At 36.2% G+C, this 25770-nt stretch overlaps 1 protein-coding gene across 5 annotated transcripts in view; it reads left to right on the top strand.

Annotated features, from left to right (window-relative positions):
- Positions 1-24114, top strand: part of SS18 (SS18 subunit of BAF chromatin remodeling complex) — a 73674-nt gene extending 49560 nt beyond the window's left edge. For 3 of the 5 annotated variants that reach the window (XM_006052281.4, XM_006052282.4, XM_006052283.4), the window contains exons 6-11: positions 3913-4080; positions 4731-4835; positions 7604-7696; positions 8411-8530; positions 12986-13119; positions 22347-24114. In XM_006052281.4, the coding sequence (XP_006052343.1) occupies positions 3913-4080; positions 4731-4835; positions 7604-7696; positions 8411-8530; positions 12986-13119; positions 22347-22373 (647 nt within the window). In that variant the 3' untranslated portion in view covers positions 22374-24114. The remainder of the gene's footprint in view (positions 1-3912; positions 4081-4730; positions 4836-7603; positions 7697-8410; positions 8531-12985; positions 13120-22346) is intronic. The other 2 variants (XM_006052284.4, XM_025273499.3) reach the window with 2 other exon arrangements.
- Positions 24115-25770: the final 1656 nt, after the last annotated feature.

Here is a 25770-nt window from a genome sequence, read left to right as displayed (position 1 = left end):
ATGTCTCCGAACTTTGCTGAATATCCCCTGGGGACAAAATCACTCAGGGTTGAAAATCACAGCCTTAAGAAATGATTACTGTAAGGAACTGCATGTAAGGGTGGTCTGTGTTACTGAAGAAACTTAGCAACAATAACAAAAGTTTTTGATACTGTTAAGTTTCAGTACTTTTTAAATACTTTCATGGGATTTCTCTAAAAATTGTTCTTTTTACTAGATAAAATCTGTCATGGTTGTATTTCTTCATTGGTTGCTAGGAAATTCAGCTCAGTTTGCACTAGTTAACAGTGACTTTACTAAACTTCTGAGATTTTCTTACTTAGCTCTCGTTCTTTTATCCTTGATGTTTTTTTCTAAATGTCTTAAAACTTTAACTCTTAAACACTTAAAACTCTTGATGAAGGCAGGGGTAGATTTTAGGTAAGTAAAGAATCCTATTCACTTTAAATGGCATTTTAATAGGTAGTGGGTTGGCTAATTGAATTTAATGAAACAGGGATTTCTTCTTGCAAATAAAGCATTAGTAATGCTTTCAAATGAGAGCTATAAATGGTTTAGTTTGAGATTGAATGGTTAAGGAAAAGTAGTAAAATGTGGGCAACAGGTGGTGAAAGATGAACAGGCAAATGGGCTTGTAGTGGATATTATCTACACAGGTTTGTATTCACTCTTACTATAACACAGAGATAATAGATGAAGAGAAGGAACGTACTGTATTCTAGGATTTTGTTATTACAGTGATAATGTTATGTAGGACTGTTTTTCTCAGAGATATTACATTGGAGAAGTCTGATTTGACTTTGGAGAAGAGGTACATATAATGGCTAAGAGCATGGTTTTAGATTTCTCACCGTCTCCTTGCCATGCAACTTTAGGTAAGAGTCTTAATGCTGGTATGCTTTAAGTTTTCTTACTTGTAAAGTGAAGTTGACAACAATACTATCTGTTTCATAGGGTTTGAGGAGGATAAATAATAGACATAAAGCTCTGAGCTTAATGCCTGGGCCACAGGTGTTCACTAACTGTTAGCTGTCGTTTTTAATCTTCATTTAAAATTATGCATAGATTAATGATATGACTTTAGAGTTTTATTATTTTGCATCTCAAGATATGATTAAAATATAGGACATTGTTTCTGTAGAGTATTTGATAGTAGGATCTTTGTATATATCATCCTTTATAGTACTTCTTAGTGTCAGAAAGGTTTATGTGAAAGATAAGACATAGCCTTTAAGCATATAGTAATGTGAAATGTCACACTTTGTAGAAAATGGTTATAATAGACTCATTTTGTAATCTTTACTCTGTAGCACAAATTTTTAGAACTTCTTTTGGGGTAGCCTTTTGAGGTTTAGCGCTCTTATTTCCATTAGTGTCTCAATAGATAATACACATTTATTTGCCATAGTGTAACATATTTCATTATCATAAGAAAAACAATATGCTTCCTAAACAATCAGAATTTAAGTTGTAACTTTTTTTAATAGGTAAGGCTTCAAGGAAGAAGGTGGAAAGTGCCGTGGTTTAGCCGTGCTCTCCTGCTCTGTTTTCGGCAGTTTTAGGCTTGATCTTGAGTGATGTCATGGATCCTTAGAGGGAGAACAGTGACAGAAAATAAAAGAAGGGTGGTAATTGAGCTCTCTGGGATTGGAACTGCTGACAGTGCCAAAAGATAAAGCTCAAGTGGCATGGTCTTTTCTATCTAGGGCTTAAGCTAGCATTACTTTTCTCCTTTATAGCAAGCCTTAGAACTTTGTTATTACTGTGTCTTTCTGGATTTTTCCCCAACTGTTCTGTTTTTGCTTTCTTTCTCCTTTAATTTTGGTTCCACTGCATATTATATGCTTTAATTTTATAGTGATCTTCTGTTAAAACAAGAGATCTTTAATCACTGTTGAAGAAAAAAGACAAGGCAAAACCTTCATTTACTGGAAATGAATTCTGTAAATGGTCAGTTATGCTGCCTATTCTATTATGAATGCTAGTGTTCAATATACAAAATGTTTTGATAATTGTAACCTGAATTAAAGTAGTATTTTGAAACTTTTTCATTCCATAATTTGCTTCTGAACTACTCACTGGGCTATAGCTGGAGCAGAGGCAGTGACGAATAGTGGAATAAATGTGCTTTGAAATCTAACTGGAGTTTTGCCTGATTCCCAGTTGATGTCTATTAGCTTATATAATCTTGATCTTAGGATTTCTTGGCTGAACACTTGACAGTTAGGATCCTTACCTCTGATAGTTGTTAGTGATTGACATGAAGTAAACGTGAACGCACGTCTGGTAGTAAGCGCATTCTGTGTCAGGTTGTCCTCTTCCAGTCTCTACTGAACTATCTCATCCCTACGATTGAGTTTACTTCCTTGTTGAAAACAAAGTCCCAGAGTAACCTTTGAAAGACTTATGACAAAATTAGAAGGAAAAAGAAATTTGAAAGAAGCAGAATAGAAGAAGGCAAATAGGAGAAAAAAGAATTTTTAGCTCTGATAGAGTACTTCTTTAGGTAGCCAGTTCTTCATATTGGAAAAGAGTAGATTCTCTTCGCTCACATTGTTCCTGCTGTTGTAAGTCAGAAATATATTTAAAGAGGTGGGTGTGTTGCATTTAAAATTTTTATGTAAATTGTGATCTTTTGGCTCATCTGGACAATTTTACCTGTACAACTTTTCTAATTCTTTGCCCAAGTCAGTGAAGGCGGGGTGGCGCATGCAGCTATTTAAGCAGGAAATTGGGAGACAACTCATACATGCTTCTCAGGCAGTAATGGTTATAATGTCCGAATGATGAGCTCCACATACCGTAACTTAGCCCAGTGAACCTCTGAGCTACCTACTTTGTTGGACGAGCGACACAGAACTTGATGGCCGTTGCTGATTATATCGCGTGATGCGTTTTTACTGTTGCCAGTGTGATACTGCAGCGGTGGCTGTTCCACTATCTGCATATTGCTCACTCAGGAAACCGCACAGTTCTGATTTCTTAGTCTATGGCTTATTGTAATTCTCTGCCTAGGTATTTTTTGACTGTGTCAGAGGTTATTAAGCATTTTATAGCCTTTGATTTTAGGAAGACTGTTTTGGTTTATAAATCTTAGAGCTGAAAAAACTTCCTAGTGGCTCAACTGGTAAAGAACCATCCTGCCGGTGAAGGAGACACAAGAGATAAAAGAGTTCGGTCCCTGGGTCCGGTAGATCCCCTGGAGAAGGAAATGGCAACCTGCTCCAGTGTTTTTGCCTGGAAAATCCCATAGACAGAGGAGCCTGGCGGACTGCAGTCCATGGGGTCACAAAGAGTCAGACGTGACTGAACACACATACTCACAAAGTTGAAAAATAGAAGACCCTTAGGTTTTTGTTTTAAAATTGTGTATGAAATTCCACTGATACAAGTAGTACATTTATAAATGTGTTTGTAGATTCCCTATTGTTACATAATGATTGGGCATTGAAAAAGGAAAAAGACATACCCAGGAATTAGATTTCTTTCCCTCTGTTTAAATACTCATTTGCTGTGTGATTTTTGTGGTTTTCTTTGTTTTGAGATATTTTCTTATGTAGCATAAGATTCTGTGTTTTCTGCAAAGGTTGTCTGGATAGTACATAATGGAACATATATGCATTTGGGAAGGTCATATATTGTAACCACTCTGTTTTTTAAGAAATTGCTACAATATTCCTCCAGTGGAATTCAAATCAGCTACCGTGGATCACTTGTTTTCCCTAGTTTGCAGATTATTTTAGGCACGTGAACTGTAGTTCAAAGATTTGCTTATATTACTTGAAGTCAGTTTGTCTTCCAATAAATTACCTGGTTTAGGTATTATATGACAATAAAAGAAGTTTGTATTTCTCTTAAGATGTTTAAGTTATATGCCAGCAATTATGTGTGTAATGTTTTGTCTGTTTTCAGGTCCAGTGATGCACCAGCAGCCTCCTTCTCAACAGTACAGCATGCCCCAGGGAGGTGGGCAGCATTACCAAGGCCAGCAGCCACCAATGGGAATGATGAGTCAAGTTAACCAAGGCAATCATATGCTGGGTCAGAGGCAGATCCCCCCCTATAGACCACCTCAACAGGGTACGGCTCCACGGGGAAAAATTCTCACAGTGCTCGAAAGGCTTTCCATTTTAACAAACTTTTCATATAGGCAAAGTTAGAGCCTTTTCTTTCTTGATTTTGAAAATTATATTTTATTATTTTTCTTAAAAGGTAATGGGTATAATACGTACAGAGGGTCACGAAAAGTGGATATGAACTCCCTGGTTTATGGTTTTATTTATTCTTTTCTGGGAAAAAGTTATGTCATCAAATTATTATCATAAGCTCACTAATTTACAGCAGAAAATATTTTATTTTTGAGAAATTACTAAATGTATGATCAGAAACAAACCCTAATTTGTTTCAAACTGCTCTAATATCAGAAAGGAAATTAATTTTCTGCCAGTTTGAATCTCTTTTTAGGAAGATAGTGTTTGTGTTTTTTGAGTTGCTGTTGTTTGATATTGCATGTATGGTCTTAACATTGATTTCTGTGAAATGTGGTATGTGTTGTTGCTGTTTGTTTATATATGTGTGTGTATAAGAAAAGTCAGAAGTGTCTGAGATGCCAAAGCATGGGAGGGGAATCTACGGCTGAGAAATAATCTGTCCTAACGTCAATTAGACGGAATGCCTTTGATGACCCAGAGAACAAACTGTTTACGTCTTGACTGGTTGTGGTTTTTCAGGCCCACCACAGCAGTACTCAGGCCAGGAGGACTATTATGGGGAGCAATACAGTCATGGTGGACAAGGTCCTCCAGAAGGCATGAACCAGCAGTATTACCCTGATGGTAATCTCTCCTCATGTTAACTTTCCCATTTTCTATCCCTGCCCAGTATTAATGTAGCTAGCTATTCAAAACGTTGTAATGAGAACGAAAAAACTAACACTGTGTTTCTTCCAAATTTAGAAACACATCGGTAGTCTAAAGCATCAATCGTGGCGTTAATTTATAATCTATTTTAAAGTATATTTTGGTTGGTTATTCCATATTCGTATTGTCAGGCAACATGTTCTATCATTGGAATCCTATCTTATGTAAAAGAAGATCCTTTTATATTTGGAATTGTTCATTTGAACCAAAGCAAGTGTTACTGATTTGCTTTTTTTAAAAAACAGCTTTATTGAGGTAATTCATATACCATAAAGTTCAACTGTTGATTTACTTTTATTCATTGTATAAATACAAAGAGAATATAGTTCTTGAGTATTTTACCAAATTTTATACTGTTAGTTAATATTACATATGTCTCAAAGAACTATGGTTTATATGTGTTATCATTTGCATTTGAGAAAAATTTTGGAGGCTAAATTATATCCATAATATAGCTGTTTATATAGAGTTAGTAGAATAGAAAGGCATTTGAAAATCAGATTTTAACTCTAGTTATTTAGTTTAATGGTAATTTTATTTTTTTAACGAGAAGGTGGCTTGTGAAAAAATGGTCAGTAAAAGATGTACTGTGTTTAGTAGTTAGCCAAGCATACAAGTAGACTTTCATCATACAGTTCTTTGTTTACCTGTATGCTTGAAAATTTTATGATACAATATTGAAGAAAAAATAATCCAGACATATAAAATTGATCAGATAGACGTAGCTGTTCATATTACAAAATGATCTGTCTTGTTTGGAAGGATTTGCCAAAATTTTCATTTATATTAAGCTCCCTTGATATAATTAGGTAAAACTACTTAACAGAGAAACTTGGAGAAACTAAGAACTTGAAGCTGAAATGTTGAGACCATTTGACTAGAAGCTAATGTACACTAGCAGGAGGATATGACTGGTGTATCTAAAAACCATATTGTCTGCCACTTTCTGTCAGAGTGTAAATCACAAGCGGTATATGGACATTGTTTTTTTCCTGCAGAGATTCTGCTTGTATAGGCAGAACAAACACTCCCTATAGAATTTTGCCCACAAAATATGTTTCTTAGTGGTAGTGATACATAAGGATAATTTTGGTTAGAAAATATTTTTTTAAAAATATTTTACTTGCCCTTAGTTATTTAGAATGTTGGAGGTTTTTTGTTTTCCTTTCACATGTAGACATTGTTTTAACTTTTTTTTCCTTGAAAAACTTTAGTTACATTTATATACTACAGATATATTTATATTGTTATAAACACAAACTTTCTATTCAAAATAGATATGTTTTCTTTGTAAATAGCAGAACTTTAAGGTTGCTATAAATAATTCTTTTATTGTACAATGGAATTTAAAAATTTAAGCCATATATCATTTTTACATAAATGTATATTAATATATTTGTCCGATATTTACATAGAGTATTTCATTTATAGCAACAGTTAATTTTCTTAAACAGCACTGGATGTTTTCTTACTACATTTAGATACTTATTCCAGTAAATATGTAGATTAAGGACCAGCAAACTTTTTTCTGTAAAGGGCCAGGGAGTAAATATTTTAGTCTTTGCAAGTCCTATGGTCTTGGTCTCAACTTCTAAGCTCTTGTGGTAGCATGAAAACAGCTATAGAAAATATGAATGGGTATGACTGTTCCAGTGAAACTTAATTTGCAAAAACAAGCCACTGGCTGTATTTAGACTGCAGGCCATAGGTTGCCAATCTATAATATAGATATTTAGGAGGTAGTTTGGAAACATTGGAATACTAGAGCTATGAGTATTATATTTATTCATAACTATATTCCTCCTTCCTTAATTAGGTATTCTTCTAAAATTTAGTTCAGATTTTAGCTAACTGAAAGGTTTTTTCCTGCAGTTTCTTTGGGCAACTAAGTTAAAAGGACTAAGCCTAATAAGAGTTTCTGTAAAAACTATTTGCACAAACAAATAAAAATGAAATTCTTACTTTGGGAAAAAAAAAAAGGACTAAGCCTAGTCATCTTGCAGGTGTAACTTACTGTGTCTTAAAATGAAAGACATGCTCTGGCAATTAACACGGTATTAATTTTTGAAGGTGTATGTTTATGGTACTCTAGAAATATTTTCTAAAGACTCCCAGAAAGGCAGCATTAAGCAATATATTTTTGCATCTGAAAATACTTTGAGATACAAATACTTCAAGGAAGTTAATACAGAATGTGAAATATTTAAGTTTCTTTTAGGGGGAAAAAAACTTACGGAGTTCTTTTATATTTTGCGTTGTTTTAGCATATGCTGTGGAATTGGCGACCAGCAGAACAGGTGTTTGACAAAATATGATAATTGCTTCCTTTGCTCATTCTAATTTAATTCAGGTTATTTACATGTGAAAGGCCTAAATGCTTTCCTTTTCTTTTTTAAAAAAATAGAAGATAAAGTTTTTTTTCCCCTCCTTGATGAGGATTATCAGAGTTAAGACTAAGTGTAATGTTTCTAAAACTGTTTTTTGCTTTAAAAAGAAAATTGCACGTTATCTCAATATGAAAGCAATCACATTTGGTAAATATTTGGCTAATGCAATTGAAATTTTTTATGTATTTCCATTTCTTTTTCTTTTTTTTTCAGTTTTATCTGAAAGTATAAATATATTTAGGGTTTTCACTCAGTGGCCATTAACGTTTCTTCCTGTCTCTTGTCGAATTGATGTAGGTCATAATGATTACGGTTATCAGCAACCGTCGTATCCTGAACAAGGCTACGATAGGCCTTATGAGGATTCCTCACAACATTACTACGAAGGAGGTATCTATATACCTTCACACACATACACATATATATCCCCTTCTACAGGAACGAAAATTCTTGCATAAGACAACTTCTACCCACGCAAAGCTCTTGTAGAATACTAGTTGCTGGCTGTCTTGAAAGTTCCAGGGAGCCTAGAACAATCAGAATAATTTTCTTACAAATATTTAAAATGTATAACCATGACTTGCATTTCTAACAACCATAAAAAGACTAAAACATTTTAAAATAATTTTTTTCCTCAGTGGAAATTTTCTATTTGAACATAAGTCCATCAATCCAATTTTTTTTCTTGTTGTGTGTTCACATATGTATAATTTTACATATAAGTTTAGTGCCTCTAGGAAACAGCTTGCTGATCTTGTGTAGCTAGTGTGTGCTCTTGTAGCTGTCTTTAATTTTTGTCTTTTTTATTTTATTTAGCATAGTCATGATCTTATGACTGTGATGTTCCAGTAAATGTAATGCTCGTATGGCAGAGACGCTGAAAATGCTGCAGTTCAACCTTGCAAAATTGGCTTTAACTGCAGTTTGTTTGGCCGAAATCCTTCTGTTTGGTTTGAGTTTTTTCTTTGTTTTGTTAACTTTAAAAAATCAATATAGCATTTCATTTTGTTCTTGTGTTGTTGGCTATGCATCTTAGAGGAAAAAAGTTAATTAAGCAAACTCTTCAGTATTTTCTTTTTGTCCTCTTCTCCAATTATCATGTAGGAAATTCGCAGTATGGCCAACAGCAAGATGCCTACCAAGGACCACCTCCCCAGCAGGGCTACCCACCCCAGCAGCAGTACCCAGGGCAGCAGGGCTACCCAGGACAGCAGCAGGGCTACGGTAATTGCTTCCGGCAGTTTTAACTTTGTCCCCCCTGCAAAATGTGGAGGTGGATATTTAATGTTCATTTGAAAATTCACAGCTTTAGCTCAGTCTACTCATGGAGTGTCTCTTTAAAATGTTCTTAAAACTAGCAGTCTGTTTAAGAAAAAGCATAAACTGGAGATGGCTCATTGACCACAGGTAAGGTATAGAAAGTAATTTGAAATGAATTCACTAATTAATCAATTCCTAAACCTGTTTGACGTTCATGACCAGCCAGTAGCTTTGCATGTGCTTAGAAAACTGATGAGTTGGGTGATTACTAACAGTATCTACATAATCTGGTTGGCAAATTCGTTTCCAAAACTAATGACTGTTACCATGAAAAGTAACATTGATGTTTTAGTGTACGAATGAGGTCCATTTGGAATGCCTAGAGAAAATGTTTTTGTCATGCCCTATTAAAATAGCTGTGTACACTTCCATAGGGGTATGTTTATTGCAGGTATGTATCTTACAGAGTTTGGAGGAAGTATAGCCATTTTTTCTTATTATATTCTCACTGTAGTATTTACTAGTTGGCTATCTATTAGATAGGGAGTGGGGAATGATACAGACCTGATATCTCAGTCTTAAATATCAGTCTTAATTATCTATGACTACTTGAGATATAGGAAAATATGGTTCCTATGATAGGAGATATAGCTGCTTAATTAGATGTCATCTTTTGCTAACAGGGTCTCTTTTTTTACATCAGAATGTCTAAATGACAGTGGCTCAGATCATGAGCTAGCTTCCTATTACAAAATTCAGGCTTAAATTGAAGAAAGTAGGGGGAACCACCAGGCCATTCAGGTATGACCTCAATCAAATCCCTTATGATTATACAGTGGAGGTGACAAATCAGTTCAAGGCATTAGATCTGCTAGACGAGTATCTGAAGAGCTATAGACAGAGGTTTGTAATGTTGTACAAGAGGCAGTGACCAAAACCATCCCCAAGAAATGCAAGAAGGCAAAGTAGTTGTCTGAGGATGCTTTACAAATAGCTGAGGAAGGAAGAGAAGTGAAAGGCAAGGCAGAAAGGGAAACATATACTCAACTGAATGCAGAGTTCCAGAGAGATTAGAAGCCCTTCTTAAATGAACAGTGCAGAGAAATAAAGGAAAATAATTGAAGGGGAAAGACTAGAGTTCTTTTCAAGAAAATTGGAGCTAACAGGACATTTATGCAGGGATGCACATGATAAAGGACAGAAGTGCTAAGGACCTAACAGAAGCAGAAGAGACTAAGAAGAGGTAGCAAGAACATACAGAAGAATTATACAAAAAAGGTCTTAATTACCCAGATAACTACAATGGTGTGGTCACTCACCTAGAGCCATCCTGGAGTGTGAAGTCAAGTGAGCCTTATAAAGCATTACTATGAACAAAGCTAGTGGAGGTGATGAAATTCCAGCTGAGCTATTTAAAATCTTAAAAGATGATGCTGTTAAAATGCTGCACTCAATATGTAGCAACTTTGAAAAATTCAGCAGTAGCCATGGACTAGAAAAGGTCAATTTTCATTCCATTGCCAAAGAATGTCCAAACTATCATACAGTTGTGCTCATTTCACATTCTAGCAAGGATATGCGCAAAATTCTTCAAGCTAAACTTCAGCAGTATGTGAACTAAGAACTTCCAGATGCACAAGATGGTTTTCAAAGAGGCAGAGGGACCAGAGATCAAATTGTCAACATTTGTTCGATCGTGGAGAAAGCAAGAGAATTCCAGAAAATCATATACTTCTGCTTCATTGACTATGCTGAAGCTTTTTGTGGATCATAACAAACTGTGAAAAAGTCTTAAAAGAGATGAGAATGCCAGATCACCTTAGCTGTTACCTGAGAAACCTGTATGTGGGTCAAAAAGCAGCAGTTAGAACCGGACATAGAATGACCTGTTCAAAATTGGGAAAGGAGTACGTCAAGGCTGTATATTATCACTCTGCTTATTTAACTTATATGCAAAATGTAGGACTAGATGAATCACAAGCTGGAATCAAGATTGCCAGGAGAAATATCAATGACCTCAGATACGCTGATGATACCACTCTAATGGCAGAAAGTGAAGAAGAACTAAAAAGCTTCTTAATGACGATGAAAGAGGAGAATGAAAAGTTGACTTGAAACTCAACATTTAAAAAAACCAAGATCATGGCATCTGGTCCCATCACTTCATGACAAATAGAAGGGGGAAAAGTAGAAGCAGTGACGGATTTTATTTTCTTAGGCTCCAAAATCACTGTGAATGGTGACTGCAGCCATGAAATTAAAATATAGTTGCTCCTTAGAAGGAAAGCTATGACAAACCTAGACAGTGTATTAAGAAAGCAGAGATATCACTTTGCCGACAAAGGTCCGTATAGTTGAAAATACCGTTTTTCCAGTAGTTGTGTACAGATGTGAGATATAGGCCGTAAGGAAGGCTGAGCACCGAAAAATTGATGCTTTCGAACTGTGGTGCTGGAGATGACTCTTGAGAGTCCCTTGGACTGCAAGATCAAACCAGTGATTCCTAAAAAATGAACCCTGAATATTCATTGGAAGGACTGACGCTGAAGCTCCAATACTTTGGCCACCTGATGCTAAGAGCTGACTCATGAGACAAGACTCTGATGCTGGGAAAGATTGAAGGCAAAAAGAGAAGGGGGCAACAGAAGATTAGATTGTTAGATACCATCACTGACTCAATGGACATGAATTTGAGCAAACTCTGGGAGATAGTAGAGGATAGAGGAACCTGGCATGCTGCAGTTTATGGGGCCACAAAGAGTCAGACCTAACTTAGTGACTGAACAACAACAACGTCTTACTATTTTTATTCATTGATTTAAACTCTGCTGTTATGGGCACCTCTTTCCACCTGTGATAGCAAATCTGAGAACCAGAACCAGGCTAAAATTCTCTTGAACCTTCGCAAATAAGCACTGAAATTTCAGTCAAGTATTGGAAGTTAGGTATTGATCAGTTCTGGTTCCCTAATTCCAAATATGACTAGAAATATTCCATGTATTTCTTGTCTTTTTGAAGGGATGTTCTTACTACTCTCAAATGGCATTTCCATTTCATGACCATTGGACATTTGTACATTGAATAAATAGAGTATTCTGGTTTTATTGTGTTCAATGCCCACAAATGTTACATAAATCAGTCAGGTAAGTTTATTGAGTTAAGAGAAGTATTTTCAGTGGAAAGAGAGAGTAAAAGAAATTTAGTAATTTGGGTTTAAATGGTTAAATGCTTTTCTGTCTGACACTGGGTACCCTCATGGAAATGTTCCCACTTTGCTTATCTGTAGGTTTTAGTTGTCAAAGTTCATTCTAATAGAAAATTTAGTTTTAATAATCGGGTGCATAATAAATAGTCAAAAGAGGGGAATGTTTTTAACACTGATGGAATTTATTTAAGCTTGAAAATTTATTCTCTTTGACATTCCTCTATAATCAGTGTTTTCTATGACAGGTTTTGAATGGCTGTGACTGAAAACATTTAAGCAGGAAAGCATTTCAGCGTATGCTTTATAAAGCATTCCTGACAATAGACAGTAGTAGAATTTACGAAATAGACATATGTGTTTGGCAAGCCAAATTAGTCCCTTGTCTCTCTCTGGACGTTGAAATCATTCACTTATATGTGTTAAGTATTAAAGGTGATAGGTACACAGAGGGTAACTTCTGAATCGTGTTTTTTCACATGCAGTCTGTGGCTTTTCAAGTCTTCTTTAGTTTCTGTGTGTCGGTGCTTGTCAGTGTGGAGCATAAAGCTTTCTTTTGGTGGTTCTGAATGTAAAGCTGAAATTTCCGTGTAAAATCATTCTTTATGATTCTTCTGGTGATTCAAGTGTAAATATTGAGTGATACAGCTGCGACTAGCACTGATTCCCAAACTTTCATTAGAAATTTCTTCAATATTTTAATCTGAATCTGCTTCTTGCTTTTTTCTTTCACCCCCTTGCTTATACTGGTTAACTTTCTAATAGAAATACGATGAGTTTCCTTAACATCACGTGCTTTACAACTCCCAAGTCTCTTACTCATTTTGACATATGAAATTTTAATGGCTAACACATAGCTTAATAGTTATACTGAATCAAAACATCTTGGTACATGGTAGTATCTTTACAGTATTTTTTTATAATTTATTTTTAATTGAAGGATAATTGCTCTATAATATTGTGTTGGTTTCTGCCAAATGTCAGCATGAATCAGCCATAAGTATACCTATGTCCCCTTCCTCTCGAACCTAACAGTATTTTTACTTATAAATTTTGGAATTTATTTCAGAAAGCATTTGAGAAGAATCAAGATAGCAAACTATTCTTTTGAATTTAAAAATGAGAACATAGAAACATCTAATTCTAAACCCTTTCTAGAATTCTAGGAACTTGCTATATTTTCTTTTGGAGTTTTATTTGTGTTAATTATCTTGCAGGTCCTTCACAGGGTGGCCCAGGTCCTCAGTATCCTAACTACCCACAGGGACAAGGTCAGCAGTATGGGGGTTACAGACCGGCACAGCCTGGACCCCCACAGCCACCGCAGCAGAGGCCTTATGGGTACGACCAGGTAAGTTCCTTGGCCAGCTGTGTGGCTGCCCCATTGTGTGCTCACTCTTGATTAGCTTAAATATTTTTCAGTTGGCAACTCATTTTCCCCTCCTTTTGTTTATAACATGAGTTAACCAAAAAAAAGTATTTTCTCTTGAGTCTTTTTCATAGAATGCGAGCAGTCAATGGCACCCCACTCCAGTACTCTTGCCTGGAAAATTCCATGGACCGAGGAGCCTGGTAGGCTGCAGTCCATGGGGTCGCTAAGAGTCAGACACGACTGAGTGACTTCACTTTCACTTTTCACTTTCATGCATTGGAGAAGGAAATGGCAACCCACTCCAGTGTTCTTGCCTGGAGAATCCCAGGGACGGGGGAGCCTGGTGGGCTGCCGTCTATGGGGTCGCACAGAGTCGGACACGACTAAGGCGACTTAGCAGCAGCAGCAGCAGCACAGTTAATCATGGTTACTGTAGCATATAAAGCACGGCATTCTCCAGCCACCAGCATTCATTCATTCTCATTCATTTGTAGTCTCTCTCTAGTCTTTACCCTGCAGGCATGCTTCCCTTAGCCCTTCCAAACATTATTCTGTATTCTAAACCCCTTGATTTCTCTTATTTCCCTCCTGTTTATTGTTCAAGACTACTCAAGACTTGACCTGTTGAAATGTGGAGTCCATCTGAGTCAGTGCTCTCCCTGGCTCTCAGCTTCATGTCAGCATATTCACTCCACTTCCTTAGCAGCCACGATGTCCTTTGTCTTTCAATTCATACTCATAACCTTTCTCTGCTGCCTCCTATACCTATATCCATTATTGTCAGATATTAATAATCTTTCTTTCTCCCCTGCTATCTTTCCTTCTACTTCCTTCAGATAAGTATAAGTGTATCTCATCCTATGATGTCTGTATTCTCTTAAAACTTCTTTTCATCAGTAAATTGCTCAGGCTTAATAATCCTGTGCCACGGTCATTGTTTTATGAATCTTCTCATACATGCTCTAAATTATTAAGATGATTTATTACATTGGCAGGGTTTTTTTTTTTTTTAATTGATTTCAGGTTTGTTTAATGTCTTTACAGTGAGGAGAATCTGATCTGTTTACCACTTAAGCTGCCTAAAATACATTACTTTTTAATGTTAGAGTTACAGGACCAGTGGGGACGATCTGGTTTGAGGAACAAGTCATATACAATGCTGGTTAGATGCTGAGGCATGAGCAGCTCTGTCGTCAACACTCTCTCAAGTGGACAACCCTCTTGTACTGACAGTTCTTAGATAGGTGGGAAAAATAAAAGGATGTGGACAGATAAGTAATATTAAAAAGAATGTACTAAGATTAAGTCAAAGGATTAGGGGAAGTTTTATTTAATTGTAAAATAAGTGTTGACTAGTGAGTATTTAAGGACAAGATCCCTGAGCAGATATAATTTAGGCTCATTCTAATCCACAGGATTGCTGTTGAAAAGTGGTCCTTTACTCTGTAATTCAACAAATTTTTATTAATTTCCCGTGTGTGCTGGACACTATTGTGTCCTAGATGAGTGAAACAGACCTGGTCCTTACGGCTCATGGAGCAACTCTCTCGATCTTCCTTGACCTCACTTTAGCATTTGACTCCGGTTCCTATTTTCATTCTTAAGTGGTCTTTTTTAGCTTCTACATGACTACTGCTTTGTTCCTCTTAATTTCCAGTGATTGCTTTTCTACTTTCTACTTGTTTCTCATCTTTCTTTTACCCCATCAGTTTCTTTTATCAGTCCTTGGCTTGGTGTTTTTCTCAGTCTCTATTCCTCCTGTCTTACATTTTCAGTATCCTTAGCCCACCCTTCTCAACCCAACTCCAGCTCCATTTTTTCAACTGTGTACAGAAGGTCTCTCTGGGTGTCTTGCCATTTTCTTCAACTTCATCATTTTCTTCCTGACTCATCATGTTTCTGAATCCTAAACTTGTATCATTCATTAAGCAAATGATTCTTGAGGAACATTTGTATGCCAAGATGGGAATATGTTAGGAAAATTAGATTGATATGGACTCTGCGTTTGTGAACTTAAGTCTAGGTGGGATACAGACAAGTAAGTAGATGATATGATGTGAGAAGGTACTTGTATGAGGGAAGGCAAGATTTTTGTGAAAGGAAGCTCTTAACTCAGATATATGTTCCTTGAGAAGTATAAGTGCAGGAGCCCAGGGCTGAGAAGATATTAGCCAGCTTGTTGTAGAGAACAGACGGGTATTCTCGTCAGAAAGAAGTGCACTCATGAAGGACTAGTGTTAAGATATGTGGCTCAGTAAAGCAGAATTGTGGGGAGGAAGAGGCAAAAGGGTGGAGAGAGAAATTAGGGCCAGGTTAGGAGGACTCTTGTAAGCCATACAGGGGAGCTTGGTCTTTATCTTGGTAATGGTGTGGGTCAACCATATTGCATTCTCACCAGCAGTGAATGGGAGTTCCTGTTACTCTGCACCCTCATCAGCATTTGATGTTATCAGTGTTCAGAATTTTGGCCATTCTAATAGGTGTGTGGCATATCTCATTGTTGTTTAATTTTGCATTTCTCCAATGACATATTACATAGACATCCTTTCATGTGCTCATTTGCCATCCTTATATCTTCTTTGGTGAGGTGTCTTTTCAGGTCTTTGGCCCATTTTTTAGTAGAGTTGTTTATTTTCTTATTGTTGAGTTGTAAGAGTTCTTTGTATGGTTTAGATAACAGTCCTTAACAGATGTGTCTTTTAACTGCTTTGTCTTCTTGACTTTTCTTATTTTTTTGACATTGTCTTTCTCAGAGTAGAAAGTTTTAATTTTAATGAAGTCCAGTTTATCAGTTATTTCTTTCATGGATCACACCTTTGATGTTGTATCTGTAAAGTCACCACAGAACTCAAGGTCACCTATGTTTTCTCTTATGTTGTCTTCTAGGAGCTTTATTAGTTTTGTATTTTACATTTAGGTCAAGTTCTTACGTAAGTTAATTCTCTGAATTGAGAAAATCTTAGTTGTTAAGCTTTGTATCTGGATTCACTTTGTTGTGTGCAGATGTCCAGTTAACTAGCACCATTTGTTGAACGGGACCTCCCTTGCACTATTGTATTACCTTTGCTCCTTTGCCAAAGATCAGTTGACTGTATCCAAGTGGATCTGTTTCTGGGCTCTCTATTCACCTCCATCTATCTATTTTTCTGTTCTTTTACCAATATCACATTGTCTTAATTGCTGTAGCTTGATAGTAAGTCTTGAAGTTGAACATTGTCAGTCTTTGTTGTCTCCTCCAGTATTCTGTGGTTATTCTGGGTCTTCTGCTGCTCCATATAAATTTTATAATTATATTGTCAGTATCCAAAAGTAACTTGCTAAGATTTTGGTTGGAATTGGGTTGAATCTTTAGATCAAGTTAGGAAGAGCTCCTATATCTCAACAATACTGAGTTTGCTATCCATGAACATGCAACATCTCTACATTTATTAAGTTCTTTGATTTCTTTTATTACTTTTTAAGTTTTCCTGATGCAATTCTATGTATATTTTATTAGATTCATACCTAAGAGTTTAACTTGTGGGGGAGAATTCTTATGTAGATGGTATTGTTTTTAGTTTCAAATTCCTCTTGCTCGTTGCGATAGCTTAGGGTGAATGGTGTGAGATTCATGATCTCCGAAGAAGATTTAGCTTTAGGACCAGAGACCAGGCTTGATGACTCAAGAGCTTTTGTGTAGCAGAGTTTTATTAAAGTATAAAAAGGGACAGAGAAAGCTTCTGACAGACATCAGAAAGGGGATGGAGAGTGCCCCCTCACTAGTGTTAGCAAGGGAGTTATATACTTTTTAAATTGGTTATTACAGTAAATCAAAAGAATGTCTCAAGTTGTAAAAATTTTACCAGACCCACTCCCACAGTTTACATTTTAAGATAATAGGATTAGAAGTTAACAACAGAAAGATTTTACCAGGCCCACTCCCATAATATACATTCTAAGATACCAGGATTAGTCAGAAGATTTTCAGGAAGGAGAAACTGTCCTCAAGCAGGATAAGTTGTTATATAATCTTTAGTACAGAGTTTAAACCAAGCTGTTTGTTGTGTAATCATCAGTTCCAGGCTTAAAGAAAAAAATGTTTTATGACTCAGACTAAGGAACATAGAGGGAAAAAAAGACGTTTGTCCTTTCCTTCTTGAGAATTCCAGACCCCTCTCTCCTCCTTGGGGACCCTGGACTTCTTATCAACCTGCCTAGCAGTTGACTCTCAGCTGCTAGTATGTAGGGGAATTTTCTGTCTTAACCTTGTATCCTGCATCCTTGCTTATTAGTTTCAGGAGGTTTTTTTTATTGTTGCTTCTTTGGGATTTTCTCCCGAGTCAGTCATGTCATCTGCAAACAAAGACAGTTTTATTTCTTCTTTTCCAATTTGTGTATCTTTCTTTCTTTTTCTAATTGCATAAGCTAGGAATTTCAGTACAGTGTTGAGAAAGAGTGGTGTGAGGGGACATCTCTGCTTTGTTCCTGATCTTAGCAGGAAAGTTTCATTAAATACTATGTTAGATGCTTTTATTTCTAGCATAGCATTTATCTCCATGTGACACATTATGTAGTTATTGTTTATTATCATACTCTCTTCCCCTAGACTGTCAGTTCTTTAAAGACTTCACCATGTCTGTTTTTATCACTGTTGAGTCTCTACTACCTATGGGACACATTGCTGTTGTTAGTGTTGTTCAGTTGCTCAGGTGTGTCCAACTCTCTGTGACCGCATGGACTGCAGCACGCCAGGCTTCCCCGTCCTTCACTGTCTCCTGGAGCTTGCTCAGACTCATGTCCACTGAGTTTGTGATGCCGTCCAGCCATCTTGTCCTCTTGTCGTCCCCTTCTCCTGCCTTCAATCTTGCTTAGCATCGGGGTCTTTTTCAGTGAGTCAGCTCTTCTTATCAGGTGGCCAGAGTATTAGAGCTTCAGCTTCAGCATCAGTCCCTCCAATGAATATTCAGGATTGATTTCCTTTAGGATTGACTGGTTGGATCTCTTTGCAGTCCAAGGGACTCTCAAGAGTCTTCTCCAGTACCAGAATTCAGAAGCATTAGTTCTTTGGTGCTCAGCTTTCTTTATGGTCCAACTCTCACATCCCTACATGACTACCGGAAAAGCCATAGTTTTGACTGTATGGACTTTTGTTGGCAAAGTAGTGTCTTTGCTTTTTAATGTGCTGTCTAGGTTTGTCATAGTTTTTCTTCCAGGGAACACATTGAGTAGTCAGTAAATGTGGTGAGTGAACATATAAGGCTGTTACTTCCTAAATCTGAATTGTGATCATAAGAATAAAGAAACCTCTAAAAAGTATTCTGACAGTAATTTTAAGACCTTTTTAGGATTAGGTGAATGAAAAAGAGAAATTTAAAGATGGTTGATATTACTCAGTTATTGTTCAATCTAGGGACTCTCACACCATACACTCTCTAGAAAATCTCATTTACTCACAGGGTTTCAGTTTATCATGCTGTTGACTGTCAAGTCTCTATTTCTAGTCTGACTTTCTCTTCTGAACATCAGGTGCCTAGTAGTCATCTGCAGTTAGAAATAGCATATCAGTTTCACATAACCAAAGCATTCATAATCTCTGTGCCACACATTCCTCCTTTCTGTGTTGTCTGTCAGAGAGCGGTACTATTGCCAAGTTAGAAAGCCGTGTGCCACATTTGGTACTTAGGTCTTTCTCCATCTCCCTCTCTCCATCTAGTAAATGACAGAATCTTGTTAGCCTGGTCTCCTCTAACATTCTTGTATCCACCCACTTCTAAAAGTGCCGTATCTTTGTTTAGACCATTAATATGTCCTAACTTCATCACAGGATGAAGGATTCTCCCATGGTATCTTCTTGCATCCTTTCCCATTCATTCTTTACTCTAGTCAGAGGAATTTTGTAATTTAAAAAGGAAAAGAAAAATTGAAGAGGCAAAGAGAGAGATGCTATGCCGAGGCTTAGAGAGTAGAAGTGATTGACCCAAGATGACGGGTGAGAAGTGGTCGAGCTGGGTGGTAAGTCCTGAGTGACTAGAGACCCAGTGACTGGACCCTTCCTTGTACCAGGCTGCCTCCAGCCACACCAGCTGTGTGCAGAACATCTTCATGCTCTTCTTCTTGAATAACTTTTTGAAGCAGGAATTATAATTATCCTCACTTGTCAGATGAGAAAATCAAGAAAGGGAAGGTAGGTAACTGGCCTCCAGGACAAGAAACTGTTAAGCAGGAGATTTAAAACTAGAACTAGATTACCGGCTGCAAAACCCTTACTTTTCACCCTAGAATTTGCTAATGGTTGTAAATATACAGTATTTGGGGGGGCTTGCTTGTGATTTGATTTTATCCTCGCGAATTGATTAAGTCTAGATCAAGTTACTTAAATTTTCAGGGCTTCAGTTTCTTCATCTATAAAATGGAGATATGTATACTGCATAGGTAACAGATGAACACAAAGCACTTATGGTGTTTGACATATGGTAATTAAGATCTTATTGAGATATATTAACAGTTAGCTCTTACTGATATCAATCAGACTTCTTACATCTATTACTTCAAGCTCTGTGTTACCAAATAATCAATAGCTTCTACTCCTTATTATTGTACATTCTTTTTTATTCTGCAGTTCCCTAAGCATTTTTTAACCACACTTTCTCCACTTTTGCTTTGGCTATGTCTGCTATTTGAATTGCCCCTTTTTTCTTTTCTCTGCTATTCAAATTTTACTATTAAGGCACACAGTCTCTGTGAAATATTTTAAAAATTATTTTAGTTGTGTTAACCTTTTCCTTTCTGAATGCTTATAGAACTTGTTCTGTAACTGCACTTTATTTGTAAATCTTATTTTCCCCATTTTTCAGATTTCTTACAGTGCTGAGCATATAATATTTGCTCAGTAAATGTTTGTAATTGCTTGAATATCATATTTGCCATACATTATTGAAGAAGTCTGATGTGTCAGGCACTCATCAATACTTAGGGACTAAGAATGGATAAGACCTAGTCCCTATCGTTAATTCATACTGTAGTAGATAGATTATAGCTTCTGTTTATATAGCACATCAGTTTTTACCTCTCTTCTGCATTCACATCATTCATAACATGTGCCACTTGCTTTCATCATTACTATCTCATTATACACATTCACTAGGAGAGCATTTCCTTCCAGCATTAAGACTTGCTTATTTCTAATTTTTTGGTAATTTTTGAAAGCGCTTTCTCATGTCCTCTCTTATTTGAGTGTCCTGGCAAACAAATGAGGTAGAACTCGTGTAACCTTAAACAGAAAATTGAGATCCAGAGATGAATATGTTACAGTCCCCACCTTATAGGTGAAGAATCTGCATCTCAAAAAATTAACAATAGATTGGGACTTAAACTTAATATTTAGATAATTTTATAGTTGAATAGCAAGTTCCTGTACGCTAAACATTTCTTATTTTAAACTTTGTACTATAGGAGTTTTTGTGCTTCCCTGGTGGCTCAGACAGTAAAGAATCCACCTGCAGTGCGGAAGACCTGGGTTTGATCCCTGGGTTGGGAAGATGCCCTGGAGGAGGGCATGCCAACCCAGTCCAATATTCTTGCGTGGAGAATCACCATGGACACATGGGGTTGCAAAGAGTTGAACACACCTGAACGATTAAGCACAGCATATAGGAATTTTTAAACAAAAACAGCAGAGAAGAACCTCATGAATCCCTGTATACCCACAAACCAACTACAACAAATATCAACATTTTACCAATGTTGTTTTATATATGTCCCATCCTATTTTATAAAGCAAATCCTACCTATAAATATTTCTTTTTATAATTTTATTTTTTTAAATGGCCTGTTTATTTTTTGGCTGTGCTGAGGCTTCATTGCTGTGTGGGGTTTTCTCTAGTTGTGGCAAGTGGGGCTGCTCTTTGTGGTGTGTGGGCTTCTCATTGCAGGGGCTTCTCTTATTGCAGAGCATGGGCTCAGTAGTTGTGGCACATGGGCTTACCGGCTCCCTGGCATGTGGGATCTTCCCAGAGCAGGGATCAAACTTGTGTCCCTGTGTTGGCGGTTGGATTCTTAACCACTGGACCACCCAGGAAGCCCTACACATATTTTAAGATGAGCTCTGACTTTAAATCGTTCTGAATATAATTATGTAAAATACCTCAATATTTTTAAAACCTTAATTCTATTTATAGTGCTTTATCTGCTTAGATATAGTGGTATTCAGCAGATTTTCAAGTATATCTGCTTCTATGGAAGTGTAAACTTTTAGGGTACTACTTAACGGTATAGGAGGATTTCAACTCGAGAATACTTTCTTGATATAAGATAATTAATAGGACTTCGAGGGGGATATTTAGCCAGAGGAAACTGCTGATTATGTGCTTCCAGTGAATACTGTTTTTGGAAAATAAGTGCTTTTATGAGCATCTTTTTAAAACACATTTAAGACATTTTATTAAAGTAAATTTTTTCTGGTCTGTCTTTTCTTCTACTTTTCTTTTTTGGAGAAAAATATTTTCCTTCTCTTTTCTAAAAACCTGCTTAACAGTTGTATACTGGACATTGTTTACCTCCCTTGTCGAATGTTACTACTTCATTCATTACCTCTTTTATATCCATACTTTATTTTCTTTCCCTTGCTGTCAGCCTGCAGGCCCTTCAAACCTACCTTATTAAAAGCAACAAAAGATAAACAGTCTTTCTTTGATTTTATGTACCAGCTGCCTACCTGAATATGTCTGCTGATACCTCACTGGCCTCAGGGAAAGGCCCAAATTCTATAGACAGGCTATAAGGTTCTATGCCCCTTATCTCCCAGATATCTCTTCATCCTTGGTACTTATCCTAACTTGGTGTTAATACATAAGATATTATAATAATGCAAACAGTTACAGACTTTGTATATTAGCATATAATTTATACACTGATATACACCATGCCAGAGCTTAGAGCCAGAACTTCTCACTCATTCCTGATCACTTCAGTTCATCCAAGTTCACCAGAAACTTAAATTCTCATTATGTGCTGTTCTAGGCTCAAAGACTTGAAAATCCATTTGCAGTTGAATGTGATATCAGAAGAAAATTACAGAGATACTGTATACCTTAATATAGAACAATTTCTGTATGTTTTGAAAGGAGCTGGTTTTGCTGTATGACAGTGTAAAGACTGACTTGTGATTTTCTGTGCAAACTATTATGGTCAAATGATCATCTCATTACGTTTTAAAATTTATCTTTTAGGGGCAGTATGGAAACTACCAGCAGTGAAGAGTACTTCCATTCCAGTAGCCAGAATCTGCTAGCAGCCATATTGTCGCCTCAGCACTGTGGACACCTTCCTGTGAAGAGACCCTTCCATTCCATCTAGTTTTTGGAAAAACCTTGTGGATAAGCGGCTGTTTCATCCGTAAGCAGCCTGTGTGGCTTAGTTATAAAAAGGCTTTAGTAGCTCAAAAATACTCTTGATTTCACATGTCTACTCTAGATGGCAACATTGGACAGAAAATACAATGACATACCCAATTTGCAATGATTTCGGAACTGTGTTTCAAACGGACTGTTACAGACTGAAAGGTGTGAACAGCTTTGTATGTTTATGAAGGTTAAGGGAATTTAATACTTTTCCATAGATTCTTTTGTAAGGGGAAGAGGGAAATGTACACTTTTTACAGCAGCAATATTTTGTATATTATGTTTATTTCATGTGGTGAATATGCAAGGCGGTACACTACGCGCTGGACAGAATGAGAAATCCTCTGTTGCTGGGGATGGGAGCACGTTGGATGCTTGATTGTGCTAGTCTGAATGTGGGGTTCTGTGACGCTGAAGGCGAGGGGGAAGACAAAGCGCCCATGTGTCCACCACTAGGTTCTTCAGAGGACGTTCAGACCCCTTTTCTCTCTCAGCTAATCAGGGGCACTGTGGTACAGTTTTGAGTAAAAAGGCATTTTTTAAAAAAGCTTTCCAGTTTTGTGGACAAAAACCTTTTTTATAAAAGATCATTTATAATTCTGTTTTAAAATGTGAGGCAATAAGAATTACTTCATGTGGGATCTGAAGAATCTTGGTTAACAGTTTCATGTAAGTCTTCTCCTAAAACAGCAATAACTGAAACTGAAAGTTTTGATTTTACCTTGTTTGACTAATCACTAGTAAGTAATATCAGAACATTTTATAAATGATATCAAAGAAGAGTCAACAATGATGCATTTTATTTTTTAACATGAGAAGGATAATTGGTTTCTATAATAAGAATAGTTCAGGAGACTATAAACCTTCCTTTCAGCTTTTCTTGACTGGAAATAATGCCATTTATAAAGGAATACTTTTACATTTTTCCCTTTTTTATGTTGGTTAATAGAACACAGAGATGTTTAGGAAAATGCTTGCTGATGAGGTTTATTCTGATCTATATTAAAAGCATAGAGGTTGCATTTCAGATCACTCTGTTTTATTAGCATGGTCTATTTAATCATACTTGAGACTGTCCTGTGCCTGATTGTTTGAGCTGAGTTCAGGGATTTTGCATTGGGCAGGAAATCATGCATTGAGAAGTTTATAACCACAATTATTTAAGCGTAATCTGAAAACATCTAGCCCAAAGGTAAGTTGCTATTTTCATCACAGTTGCCTGTGCCCAGGGAATAAGGTATATTCTTTATAATTGGATTGTTTTTTCCCACTTACAACTGGAAACAAAACAGAAGGGGTGCCATAAATTTGAAAAAGCAAAATGTACTGTTCTCAACATACTGTAACCGAAAGGAGAAATTTTAATGTGTCTCTGTGTGTATGAAAGAGAGTGTGCGCGTGTTTTAAGGTCTGAATAAGGCTTTTTTCAACATGGTCAGTAGAAAATGGACATCAAGTTTGAACAGATAAAGCATGGACAGCCTTATTGTGACTGAAATGCTTTTAGGTTCTGTGCCAATTTTCCACCACTGTGTACTTTGTTGCTATTTAAAACTGTATCAACTCTAACAGAAGAATAAATTATTTGTGATTTTAATTTTCTCATTTGTTTTTTTAAATTAGATCTCTTTGACTCTCTTGTTCTGTCTGGAGACTGTGCTGTGGGTTTTTTATATAAGTTAGTCTAGTATAAGCAGACTATATTTGTATTCTAGGACTATCGAAATTCTCTTGTCATGCCCAAGTTAATTAGAATTAACTGTTCAGTAATCAGCATGTTGTGTGGGCTGTTTGTTATGGAATTCTTTCTCTGAAAATGAAGTCCATGAAGCTATAATCAAGATGACTGAATTAGATAAATGAGTTGAGGAGATGAAATTGTGCTGAACCCAACCTGGTGTAGATATGTTATCTCATTTGAAATAAGCTCAACTGACATTAAGAAATAATTTGTCTTGCCAACCCATCTTCTGTTGTCTTATTCTCCTTTTAATGGAAACTAAAATTGCAATTTTAATAAGCAGAATTTCCTCCAGGACTTTCTTCCTGGAGACTACCACATTTGCAAGGTTTAATTGTTTTATAACAGTCCTGTTTCGTAGAAGTTTTTAATTGGTAGTGACAAAAATTACCTTACTCCTTTGATACCTAGTAAGCTAAATAACTTTACCAGTAGCTTTCTACCAAGTTTGACATCACCATATAGACCATATATTCTAAAACTGGAAATTTCGTTTCAGCAAAATGGATTATTATGAAGAAATATCATACCGTCCCATGAAATTCCAGAAGCAAAACATTACTAAGAAGAGCAGGGCAGTTATTGATCAACATTTAAAAATATCTAACTGTGCTAGTTTAGTCATTTGAAACTATGTTAGTATTCTGTACAGCTTTGATGGCAAATTGTTTTTGTTTTTGTTTTTAATTTTTTAATGGCGTTTTCTGTGTGTGTGGAGAAAGGTATGAGGATCTTCGTGTACCAGAAATCTGACTGAGGCACTGATTCCTGGCCAGTCTTGTGTTGTCTTTACACCCACCCACAAATTGAAGCAAACACTATGTCCTTTCATTCTTTCAATAAATATCTCTAAAAGATAAATACTTTTTAAAGTAACACCTTGGTACCAGGATTCTTCCTGCTCTGGAAATTCTGTATTCTCAGTGTTAACAATGAATGAAAAATCATCTCAGAATATGTATGGCTAAATTGCTGCCTTTTCATTTTAAAAAGTCATTTATATTAAATCATTCAGGTATTAGCAAAAGTATATTAAGTGTACAATCTTCCTAATTTCATCTCTCAAATGTAACACTTGTTAAGAAGGTTTGATACATTTCTTCCAGCTTGATTTTATACACATAAGCTGAGATATTTTCTCTTTTTAAACAAAATTGTAATTGAACTAACCACACTGTTTTGCAGCCTTTTTTTTTTATTTAGGTAAAATATATCTTGGATTTTTTGTTTGTTTTTTTTACAATTGCAAAAGCAAAGCTTTCATAAACTTACCTGGCAAGGTGTTTTTGCTTTTGTTTTTATATGATTGTTGGAATATTTCTGAACTATAAATTTTAGTATGTTAGGTTTAAGGCCATGTACATTATCTTCCTAAAGGATATATCCTTGCTAACACGAGATTACTAGCCTTGTTAATTTTTGCAATTCTAATAGAGTTTTAAAAAATGCTATCTCAGAATTTAATTTGAGTTACATTTGATTTATTTTCAAGTTTGAGCATCTGAAATACTT

This window comes from Bubalus bubalis, chromosome 22 (genome assembly GCF_019923935.1).
Source record: "Bubalus bubalis isolate 160015118507 breed Murrah chromosome 22, NDDB_SH_1, whole genome shotgun sequence".
In the NCBI taxonomy this organism is placed as follows: domain Eukaryota; kingdom Metazoa; phylum Chordata; class Mammalia; order Artiodactyla; family Bovidae; genus Bubalus; species Bubalus bubalis.
This window is presented reverse-complemented; position numbering and strand designations above follow the sequence as displayed.